The 12431-nt window shown below is 45.5% G+C and overlaps 1 protein-coding gene across 1 annotated transcript in view; it reads left to right on the forward strand.

Annotated features, from left to right (window-relative positions):
- The window catches only part of LOC142741980 (uncharacterized), a 30517-nt gene extending 18711 nt beyond the window's left edge, over positions 1 to 11806 (forward strand). The window contains exons 8-10 of the mRNA XM_075851312.1: positions 6615 to 6715; positions 6827 to 6896; positions 10493 to 11806. Coding sequence (XP_075707427.1) covers positions 6615 to 6715; positions 6827 to 6896; positions 10493 to 11031 — 710 coding nt within the window. The 3' untranslated portion in view covers positions 11032 to 11806. The remainder of the gene's footprint in view (positions 1 to 6614; positions 6716 to 6826; positions 6897 to 10492) is intronic.
- The last annotated feature ends 625 nt before the right edge of the window (positions 11807 to 12431 follow it).

The raw sequence follows: 12431 nt of genomic DNA on the forward strand, positions 1-12431 counted from the left end.
GGGGAGGAATATCTGCCTCAAAATTCCGTTTGGAGCTTTGAGGCAGATATTCCTCCCCCACTCCGTGTGAACATAGCCTAAATGAATTCCTTGAGCGGTGCAGTTTCCAAAATGGGGTCACTATTGGGGGATTCCTACTGTTTTGATACCTCAACACCTCTTCAAACCTGGCATGCTGCCTAAAATATATTCTAATAAAAAAGAGGCCTCAGAATGCACTAGGTGCTCCTTTGCTTCTAGGGCTTGTGTTTTATTCCACGAGCGCACTAGGGCCACATGTGGGGCATTTCTAAAAACTGAAGAATCTGGACAATACATATTTAGTAGTATTTCTCTGGTAAAACCTTCTCTGTTACAGAAAAAAAATGAATAAAATTGAAATTCAGCAAGAAAAATGAAATTTGCAAATTTCACCTCCACTTTGCTTTAATTCCTGTGAAATGCCTGAAGGGTTAAAAAAAACTTTCTAACTGCTGTTTTGAATACTTTGAGGGGTCTAGTTTTTAAAATGGGGTGTTTTATCAGGGTTTCTAATACATAGGCCCCACAAAGCCTCTTCAGAACTCAAGAGGTACCTTAAAAAAAAGGCTTTTGAAATTTTCTTAAGAATATGAGAAATGACTGTTTATGTTCTAAGCCTTGTAACGTCCAAGAAAAATAAACTAATGTTCAAAAAACGATGCCAATCTAAAGTAGACATATGGGAAATGTGAACTAGTAACTATTTGGGGTGGTATAACCGTCTGTTTTACAAGCAGATGCATTTTAATTCTGAAAAATGCTATTTTTTCAAAATTTTCTCTAAATTTTGAAATTTTTCACCAATAAACACTGAATATATCGACCAAATTTTACCACTAACATGAAGCCCAATGTGTCACGAGAAAACAATCTCAGAATCGCTTGGATAGGTTTAAGCATTCCGACGTTATTACCACATAAAGTGAAATATGTCAGATTTGAAAAATGGGCTCTGAGCCTTAAGGTCCAAACTAGGCTGCGTCCTTAACCCGTTAGTGACCGCCAATACGCCTTTTCACGGCGGCCACTAACGGGCTTTATTCTGATGCATAGGCCTTTTCACGGCACTGCATCAGAATAAAATTGCGGCGCCGTGAAGCTCCCTGCTCTCAGCTACCGGAGGTAGCTGAGGGCTTGGAGCACAGTCTGGGGACCGTTGTTTGCGGTCCCCAAACCGGCGACCGCCGTTACAATTAACGCAGCGGTGGAAAATTAACATTTTTATCTCCTCTCACCATGAATGTTTGGTGAGAGGAGATAAAAAACTACTTGTTAGGCCCCCGATCGTGCCCCCCCCCTCCCCCCAACCGCCGAGAAAATTTTAAAAAAAATGGCGCACGCATGCGCTGTCAGTTGAAAGGCAGCTATTCTGCCTGTAAATAGAAACTGATCAGGGACCGTTATAATTGGTCCCTGATCAGATGGTCACTGTGATATACCTATCACAGTGACCATAGTCCCATATTTTCAAAATACAGCACAAGATTTGTGCTCTTTCCCTCCCTCCTCTCACTGTAGTTGATCTGTGAGAGGAGAGAGAGAAATACTATACAAATCTTGTGCTGTATTATACTGTGAAATACACCACATACGTACTCGCCAGTGTTCCGATATTATCCGAATATTGTCCGTAATTACCCCAGATTACCCGTAATCACCCCAGATTACCCGTAATCACCCCAGATTACCGTAATCACCCCAGATTACCGTAATCACCCCAGATTACCCGTAATTACCCCAGATTACCCGTAATTACCCCAGATTACCCGTAATTACCCCAGATTACACGTAATTACCCCAGATTACCGTAATCACCCCAGATTACCCGTAATTACCCCAGATTACCGTAATCACCCCAGATTACCCGTAATTACCCCAGATTACACGTAATTACCCCAGATTACTGGTAATCTGGGGTAATTACAGGTAATCACCCCCGTTTTTTTGTTTGTCTTCTAAAAAAAACAACAAAAAAAACAATTATTAGTGTGGTGAACATGAACCGCAGAAGCGGCAGAATGTTCTCTACAGAGCAGGCATACGCCATGCTGTGCTCTAGCGGTTCCGGCAGTGATACGGACACTGCGTCAGAAGCAGAACTTGGCTCATAAAGCGACACAAGTTCTGCTTCTGCCACTGGACCCCCCAGCCCTATGGTGGTGGACGCAGCGGTCAGCGGTGAAGCGTCAGGAGACGGGCCTAGTACTGCAGTCCCTTCCGCAATTTGGGATCCTGCAATTGCTTTCTCCCCCCAAGTTTTGCCATTTACAGCGACTCCAGGCATCAACGCAGATGTCTCAAATTTTAGTCCCTATAATTTTTTTCATTTGTTTATAGGCGATCAGGTCCTGGAACTAATCGTCCAGCAGACGAATTTATACGCCAGGCAATTTGGCACCCAAAATCCCAGGTCTTGCTATGCCAGAGGATGGATCCCCACAACAGTTTCTGAAATAATTTTTTTTTGGGGAATTACCCTAAACATGGGGATAGTAAAAAAAACCTCTATCCGCTCCTATTGGGCTACCAGCGCTATCCATAGCACGCCTGTATTTGCAGCCGTTATGGCCCGAACGCGCTATGAGACTCTAATGCGTTTCATGCATTTTTCTGACAATACACAAATCCCCCCAAGAAGTGACCCAGCCTATGATCGCCTCAACAAACTGAGACCCCTAATCTCCCTCCTAAGTGACTCATTTTTCAATTTATACACCCCAGGCCAAAAACTAGCGGTAGACGAGTCCCTTATGTCCTTCAAGGGCCGTCTATCGTTTCGCCAATACATCCCCTCCAAAAGAGCCCGATACGGAGTGAAACTCTATAAGGTGTGCGAGAGCACAACAGGCTACACCTGTGGCTTTTTCATTTATGAGGGCAGGGACCGCCACCTTAATCCCCCAGGATGCCCAGAGGATATTGGCATTAGTGGGAAAATTGTCTGGGAACTCATGGTGCCATTCCTACAGAAAGGGTACCATGTGTACACCGACAATAACTACACCAGTGTCCCCCTGTATAAGTCCCTCCATGCTGCGAATACAGGGGCCTGTGGGACGGTACGAAAAAATAGAGTCGGCTTCCCTCAACGACTGGTGTCCAGGCGACTAGTAAGGGGTGCGTCACTCTCATTTGCAAGTGACCAGTTGCTCGCTGTCAAATGGAGTGACAAAAAGGACGTGTACATGCTCTCCACCGTGCACGAGGACACCACAGTGGCAGTAAGAGAGAGGGGCGCTACCTCTGATAAGAGGAAACCGGTCTGCGTGGTGGACTATAACAAGTTCATGGGGGGAGTCGATCTATCTGACCAGGTCCTACAACCGTACCTGGTCAAGCGCAAAACTAGGGCCTGGTATAAAAAGGTAGCGATCTACCTTATCCAAATGGCCACTTACAACAGCTATGTGCTGTACAAGACCCAGGGAACGCTCAGCTTCCTCCAGTATCAGGAGAAAATTATAGAGCGCCTCCTGTTTGACTCCCCCGCACCTAGAGACTCCTTCCAGTCAGAGGATGTCAAAAGGCTCACTGAGCGCCACTTCCTTCACCCCGTCCCTGCCTGTGTGAACCAAAGATACCCCCAAAAGAGATGCCGGGTGTGCAGTAAACACGGAAGGAGGAGCGATTCCCGGTTTTACTGCCCCATGTGCCCTTCAAATCCAGGCCTGTGCAACTATACCCCTGTTTTGAGACCTACCACGCCGTTTCTAATTATTAACTTTATCTATAATTTAGGGAAAACCAAAAAGGGTGGGGTGGGGGTTTCTTTTTAGGGAGTCAATTTCATTTATGCATATTTTTTTGTTTAGTTTCTGGGCTTCCCAAGGGAGGGAGGGATTCTCATGGGGAGGTTTATTTATTTCAGACTGTAAAACTAAATTTCCCCTTTATGATTTTTTTTATACAATTCTTGGACAATTAAATCCTGGACTTGATCACTCACAAATGAATACTGTTTATTGTGCAGGAGCCACGTCTGTCTATTCAGAACATGGACCCCACAAGTGTTCTTGAAATAAAAAATAAATGTGGGCATTGCATTTATTAGTAGATAAATCCAACACCTGCGGCCCGTGCCGCCCCTGAATTAGTGGAAGTCGTGCATTTTAGCAATGGTTACAAGAATAAATTTAGGACGTATTTCCTTTTTCTTATGACTGTGTCCTGCCACATACGGCTGTTACATTCCTAATTCTGTACCGTGATACGGGCATGATATATTTTTTATTTGGAGGATCTCTAATAATCGAGCTGTTCCTTATCAATACACCATGGGCTTTGTTACGGTTCTTCTGGAAATACTGACATCATTTTGGGGATTAGTGATCCTTTACTGTTCCTATAGATGGTTTTGGACATTGCCCCTCTATATATTCTGTAGGTGATTGGTTGTTTTGTGCACATAGCGGTTCCTACCTTGCCGGGCAGGGGTCTGTTATGGTGAACCGCGTCACTTGGCACATTCGTCCCTCATATAAGGATTGATGGAGCTAAAGAGACGTTGTACAACCAGTCACTGAAAAAAAACCTTGCCTTGACAGCCCTGCAGGTTCTTCTATCCGGTGAACAGACTCGAGTTTGCAACATAGTTGGATACATTTTCCTCCATTTGTTTGAAGATATTGCCCGTCACTCCATCACAGTTTATTTTTTCCTCTCTGACTGATTTTATATTAGGACAGAATTCTGTCCACAATGACATCATAATGGCACCAACTGCTTCTTCAGCAAGACATAGTCACAAGTACAGGCAAATACGTCTATAGCGACATGTATCCATTATGAATACACGGCTTCACTTCTCTTCTGTGCCGCACAAATTTATTAATTTCTAACAAAATAACCTTCTACCACGTCTCCTCTATTTCATGTGGAAACGTAATAAGAGTTTGAAGAAAACATTATATACCCATAGTGTCTGAAATGATACCCATTATTTCCTCCTTTAAAAAATGTTTGGTCCGCATGCCCACTGCACCACTAGATGAAGACCTTTAGGGGTTTCGTTTTTAAAATGGGGTCATTTCTGCGTGGGGCCTAAAACATTTTCAAGCAAAATATGAGTCCTGAAAGCCTCCGGGTGCTCCCTCCCTTTCAAGCCCTGCCGTGTGTCCAGGCAACACATTAGGGTCACAATGGGGGCATTTTTGAAAACAGGAGAAACCGGGTGATAGATTTTGGGGTGTGTTTCTTCATTCTCATGGTCGCTTTACACAGAAATCGGTATTCAAAGTGATACTTTTATGGAAAAAGTGATTTTTTATTTTTTTTCACCTGCTATGCATTAAATTTAGCAAAATACTGTGGGGTCAAAATACTCACTACACCCCTAGATAAATACCTTAAGGGGTCTAGTTTTCCAAATGGGGTAGTTTATGGGGAGTTTCTATCGTTCTGGTAGTTCAAAACCTCTCCAAATATACAGTGGGGCCTAAAACATTTTCAAGCAAAATATGAGTCCTGAAAGCCTCCGGGTGCTCCCTTCCTTTCAAGCCCTGCTGTGTGTCCAGGCAACACATTAGGGTCACAATGGGGGCATTTTTGAAAACAGGAGAAACAGGGTGATAGATTTTGGGGTGTGATTCTTCATTCTCATGGTCGCTTTACAAAGAAATCGGTCTTCAAAGTGATACTTTTATGAAAAAAGTGAGACTATATTTTTTTACGCCTGCTTTGCATGAATTCTTACAAAAAAACTGTGGGGTCAAAATACTTACAACACCCCTTAATAAATACCTTAAGGGGTGTAGTTTGCAAAATGGGGTCACTTGTGGGGGTTTCCACCATTCTGACACCTATGAGCCTCTGAAAACCTGGCTTGGTGCAGGAAAACCAAATGTACTTCAAAATGTATAAAATTATTACTAAACTTGTAAGTCTTCTAAATTGCTCAAAAAAAATAATTTTTTTTTCAAAAGTGCTGCCAAAATAGAGTAAAGAGATGGAAATATATATTTAATAAAGAAAATTGTGCAGTATGTGTGTACATATGTGACATATTGCCGTTAAAAATAGGGAAAAATGAAATTTTTACAAAATTTCTTCAATTTTTCTATTTTTTAATTAATTTCCGCAAATCGTATCAGTCTACTTTTACCACTAAAATAAAGTACAACATGTGACGAAAAAACAATGTCAGAATTACTTGGATATTCTAAACTTTCACAGAGTTATTCTCTGATAAAGTCACACATACCAGATTTAACAAATCTGGCTTGGTCATTAAGGCCCAAACAGGCCCGGTCATTAAGGGGTTAATTATAGAACTACACTTTCTAGAATTCCTTGTTATTCATCTTGTTCATACTTAATACGTTTAATCAAGCATGTCTTTGTAAAGTGAAAGGAAATAGAAGAAGAAGTTTATATTACCTCCAGGAAGACCTGAAGGAGGGAAGGTAGCAAAATGCCTGGGTGACAGATAAAAAAAGCCCCATAATGACTAAAATGGTGGTCAATGGTAGTTGCCAGATAGCTACTTCCTGTCCCTAAAAACTGAAGCCTGGAGCACAAATAGATGAGTTTACAAGAGAAAGAGACTGCACACAACGGTTCAGGATTTCATTTTGGTACCCTTAAATTCTTCGCAGGTGGAGCTCATTCTACAGACCACCAGGAGCAATGCCCGAACCCCATCTCCTCCGAGGATTTTATAGAGGCAGATAATCAGATGATGTCACAGGGATATCAGGTACAGTGACCCCATGTCATATACAGTAAACACATGTCCTGTATCCCTCTTATGTCCCCGTTCCTTGTGTACTGAGGTCACGCGATAATAACACGTGTTCCTGAATTACAGTCGGGTGTCGGGGACGTGATATTTCACCAGCCGTGTAAGGAGGAAGATGGTCCTGATTACATAAACTCAGGTACAGAAATGACAATAAAAAATTATTTCAACTAATCTTTTATTAAGAAATACATTTGATATTTAGCCGTATATAGATGTATATCTGACTATTGTACAGGGGTTATTATGTAGGCTCAAACCGTTTTTGACATCCTCTTAAAGTGACAGTTCAGGGTGAAAAAGTATGTGTGGGTGGAGCTTGAGTAGCAGGGTCTCCTCCAATCAGCGATGCCGCCATAACTCCCGTCTTCTAATAGGTGTGTATATCCAGTAATGATAGCGATAATAAGAAACGGTCACATGGTTGGTCATTGACTACATTAGGCCTGCGATGCCAGAGCTGAAGAAATTCAAATGGGACCAACTTAGTTCTAGTGATTGTTGGGGGTCTCAGTGGTCAGACCCTCATCAGTCGGGCATATAATAACAATATGTTACCAATGTCTGTCATAAGACAACCACTCAATTATTTTATAATCATCAATAGTTATTATTATAGTAGCATATTATATAGTAAACAATGTATTATATAGTATACACCATTCAGCCCTAACACTACAACCACTGACAGGAGAAGTGATTGACATTGATGATCTTATTACAATGACGGGGAGGGGGATATACGGCAGCAAGTGATCAGTCCGTTCTAGAAGTTGATGTTGGAAGCCGGAAAAATGGAGAAGTGTCAGGGTACGTTCACACGCTTAATAAAAATCGTCTGAAAATACGGAGCTGTTTTCAAGGGAAAACAGCTCCTGATTTTCAGCTGTTTTTTAAGCCACTCGTGTTTTTCGCTGCGTTTTTTTATGGCCGTTTTTGGAGCAGTTTTTTTATGGAGTCAATGAAAAACGGCTCCAAAAACGGCTCAAGAAGTGACATGCACTTCTTTTTCGCGGCCGTTTTTCAAAACTGCTGCGTAAAAAAACGGCCCGCCGGAACAGAACTCAGTTTTCCGATTTTTTTTGGGATATTTTTCGGGCCGTAAATAAGCCGTGTGAACATACCCTAAGAATCTGAGCGACTGAAACAAGGACCAAATGGTGATGTGTAGAGAACTGGTCATAACTTCTCCAAAATGGACGGCATTGTGGAGTGTTCCCGGTCTTGTGGGGTGTTCCCGGTCTTGTGGAGTGTTCCTGGTCTTGTTGGGTGTTCCCAGTCTTGTAGGGTGTTCCCGGTCTTGTAGGGTGTTCCCGGTCTTGTAGATGTTCCCAGTCTTGTGCAGTGTTCCCGGTCTTGTGGAGTGTTCTCGGTCTTGTGGAGTGTTCTCGGTCTTGTGGAGTGTTCTCGGTCTTGTGGAGTGTTCTCGGTCTTGTGGGGTGTTCTCAATCTTGTGGATGTTCCCGGTCTTTTGGAGTGTTCTCGGTCTTGTGGAGTGTTCCCGGTCTTGTGGAGTGTTCCCGGTCTTGTGGAGTGTTCCCGGTCTTGTGGAGTGTTCCCGGTCTTGTGGAGTGTTCCCGGTCTTGTAGGGTGTTCCCGGTCTTGTGGAGTGTTCCCGGTCTTGTGGGGTGTTCCCGGTCTTGTGGGGTGTTCCCGGTCTTGTGGGGTGTTCCCGGTCTTGTAGGGTGTTCCCAGTCTTGTAGGGTGTTCCCAGTCTTGTAGGGTGTACCCGGTGTGGGGGGGTGTTCCCAATCTTGTGGATGTTCCCAGTCTTGTGGGGTGTTCCCAGTCTTGTGGGGTGTTCCCAGTCTTGTGGACGTTCCCAGTCTTGTAGGGTGTTCCCAGTCTTGTAGGGTGTTCCCAGTCTTGTAGGGTGTTCCCAGTCTTGTAGGGTGTTCCCAATCTTGTGGATGTTCCCGGTGTTGTGGGGTGTTGTGGGGTGTTCCCGGTGTTGTGGGGTGTTCCCGGTCTTGTGGAGTGTTCCCGGTCTTGTGGAGTGTTCCCGGTCTTGTGGGGTGTTCCCGGTCTTGTAGGGTGTTCCCGGTCGTGTAGGGTGTTCCCGGTCTTGTAGGGTGTTCCCAATCTTGTGGATGTTTCCAGTCTTGTGGAGTGTTCCCAGTCTGGAGTGTTCCCGGTCTTCTGGGGTGTTCCCGGTCTTCTGGGGTGTTCCCGATCTTGTGGTGTGTTCCCGATCTTGTAGGGTGTTCCCGGTCTTGTAGGGTGTTCCCGGTCTTGTAGGGTGTTCCCGGTCTTGTGGAGTGTTCCCGGTCTTGTGGAGTGTTCCCGGTCTTGTGGAGGGTTCCCGGTCTTGTGGAGGGTTCCCGGTCTTGTGGGGTGTTCCCAGTCTTGTAGGGTGTACCCGGTGTTGTGGGGTGTTCCCAATCTTGTGGATGTTCCCGGTGTTGTGGGGTGTCCCGGTGTTGTGGGGTGTTCCCGGTGTTGTGGAGTGTTCCCGGTCTTGTGGGGTGTTCCCGGTCTTGTGGGGTGTTCCCGGTCTTGTGGGGTGTTCCCGGTCTTGTGGGGTGTTCTCGGTCTTGTGGGGTGTTCTCGGTCTTGTGGGGTGTTCTCGGTCTTGTGGGGTGTTCTCGGTCTTGTGGAGTGTTCCGGGTCTTGTGGAGTGTTCCCAATCTTGTGGATGTTCCGAGTCTTGTGGGGTGTTCCGGGTCTTGTGGGGTGTTCCGGGTCTTCTGGGGTGTTCCCGGTCTTATGGGGTGTTCCCGGTCTTGTGGTGTGTTCCCGGTCTTGTGGTGTGTTCCCGATCTTGTGGTGTGTTCCCGGTCTTGTAGGGTGTTCCCGGTCTTGTAGGGTGTTCCCGGTCTTGTAGGGTGTTCCCGGTCTTGTGGAGTGTTCCCGGTCTTGTAGGGTGTTCCCGGTCTTGTGGAGTGTTCCCGGTCTTGTAGGGTGTTCCCGGTCTTGTAGGGTGTTCCCGGTCTTGTGGAGTGTTCCCGGTCTTGTAGGGTGTTCCCGGTCTTGTAGGGTGTTCCCGGTCTTGTAGGGTGTTCCCGGTCTTGTAGGGTGTTCCCGGTCTTGTAGGGTGTTCCCGGTCTTGTGGGGTAGTCTCGGTCTTGTGGAGTGTTCTCGGTCTTGTGGAGTGTTCCCGGTTTTATGGAGTCTTCCTGGTCTTGTCGGGTTTCCCGTTCTTGTGGGGTGTTTCCCGTTCTTGTGGGGTGTTTCCGGTCTTGTGGGGTGTTCCCGGTCTTGTGGGGTGTTTCCCGGTCTTGTGGGGTGTTTCCCGGTATGCAGTAGTCAGTACCTACCAAAAGTCTTCCAAGGAAAGACAACCAGTGACCGGCGGCAGGGTCATGGGCGCCCAAGATTTATTGATGTGCGGGAGAAGGGAGGCTAGCCCGTCCGATCAGATGCCACAGAAGATCTACTGGAGCACAAATTACCGATAAAGTTACTGCTGACTACGATAGAAAGGTGTCGGGACACGCAGAGCATCGCAGCTTGCTGTATATGGGGGTTGTGTAGCTGCAGACAGGGCAGAGTGCCCATGATGGCCCATCCACCACCGAAAGTGTCTACAATGGACGCATGAAAATCCGAACTGGGGTAATGGAAGAAGACGCCTGGTCTGATGACTCAGAGCTGTACGGGGGCACGAGGGCGACTACACATGATTAGGGGGTGGTGTTAATGTTACGGCTGATCGCTGTATATTATATAGTATTATAGTATCTTTCTAGTACGTATACGGTAAATTCTTTTCACTTTTTTTCCCTCTCCTCACAGGTCCGGCTGTCTCCGCTCTCGGCGCAGTGGCGATTCTTCAGTCCTCACAGGCCCAAGAACATTTCCCGAATCACTCAGACCCGACTGCCCGCCAGAAATCCCGCTGCACAAATAATCCCTTCTCATGTTCCATCTGCGGAATTCGCTTCAGTTCTGAGTCAACTTTTGTCGCTCACCAGCGATTCCACACAGAGGAGAAATCCTACGATTGCTCTTACTGCGGAAAATCCTTTAACCAGCGCTCGCGTCTCCTGTCCCATAAGAGGAAGCACACGGGGGAGAAGCCGTTTTCGTGTCCGGTGTGCGGGAGATGTTTTGCAGAGAGATCGGCTCTCGTCACTCATCAGCGCATTCATTCCGGAGAGAAGCCCTTTAACTGCACAGAATGCGCCAGGAGCTTCGTCCAGAGATCCAGCCTCGTCAAGCACCAGCGCATTCACACCGGCGAGAGACCGTTTGTCTGTTCTCATTGCGGACGCTGCTTCTCTCAGAGCTCTAACCTTGTTCGACACCAAAGAATTCTGCACCAGTTTTTATAGACTGCTCCTCCCCCATTTGTCTCATATTTATGATGCTCCTCCTATTTCTATCTCTGCTCTTAGCGGAAGGAACCATTTTTTTTAGGGGTGGATGAATATTTTTAAAAACGCAACCTGTTCATGTTTAGAAACTAATGACGTCACTGAGGGTCTGGTATCGGATTTGCACTGTGAATGTCCCAGATATGGACTTTTAAAATCAGACCCGACCATTATTCTTCCTCCACTAGACTCTACAGTTGTCTCCGAACATCCAGGTAAGAAGTCTTCTCCTAGAATCGAACATCCAGGTAAGAAGTCTTCTCCTAGAATCCATCAAACCCACGTTCCTGCATCAGATGGCGACGTGGTTCCATCCCTTCAGGGATGATGTTTTAACAGTTCCAGAATCGAGTGGCTTTACACCTCTCCAGCTGCCACTTGGCATTGAGCAGACTGGTCCCAGGCTTCTGTGTGGCTTCTCGGCCATGGAGACCCCAACCCATGAAGGTCTTGAAGATCGGTTCTGGTGCAGAGGTTGGAGCCGTAGTGAGTGTTGTATCCGAGGACAGGTGATATTTACACCCCACGCGTTTCAGCCCTTGCCTGTTCACTTCCGTGGCCGCTCTTTTACGGCTGAGCTATTGCTGTTACTGGACATCTCTTCCAGCATATCCAGCTCTACCTGTATGTATTGTGTGTTTATTATTTCTTACATCTTCACCTGCAGGTGAATGCAGCTCTGGATGTGACTGGAGTACAAGACACAAATAAAACAAATTAATTTCCAAAGTTATTTAACATTATATATGGATTTTAACCTCTTAATGGCTGCTTATCCAGTATGAGGATCGGCGATGCTCCGGCTCTTCTGCTTCACAGTTCATTAGATCTTAACCCTTTCATTGCCAGGATTTCTGGCTAAGTTTTAATGTACAAATAAAAAAATATTACTAGACCCCCATACCTATTTATTTTATGAATGTAGACCCCCTGCACATCGTCACAATTCCACTCCGTTGTTTTTACACACAAGCGCCTTCATGCAATTTTTGTAAAAAAAAAAACAAAACAGAAATTCATGTTTCTGGCTAAAAATCTGACCCAAGAAGAAAAATGTAAAGCACAACGCCCCCTAGAAATAAAAGTTTAGGATGTGCAGAGTTCATACATGTCACTTATGTCTATATAATGAAACTCTCCAGTCATCAGATACAAATTGTGTAGTGGAATTGTAGAAATCACCTATTTTAATGTTACTTCCCATAATGCATCATTCTCAGCTGCCATTGCCTACCCTAGGCGGAGCTTAGTTGTCATGACTGTGTGCCCCTGCTGACTGGCGAGTATTTAGGGGAATATAATTAACATTCCTGGTGTGGGAAAAAAGTTGTCACGAGCATGGCAGCCTCGTGCTGCTA

The sequence above is a fragment of the Rhinoderma darwinii genome, chromosome 2 (assembly GCF_050947455.1).
Source record: "Rhinoderma darwinii isolate aRhiDar2 chromosome 2, aRhiDar2.hap1, whole genome shotgun sequence".
Classification (NCBI taxonomy): Eukaryota; Metazoa; Chordata; class Amphibia; order Anura; family Rhinodermatidae; genus Rhinoderma; species Rhinoderma darwinii.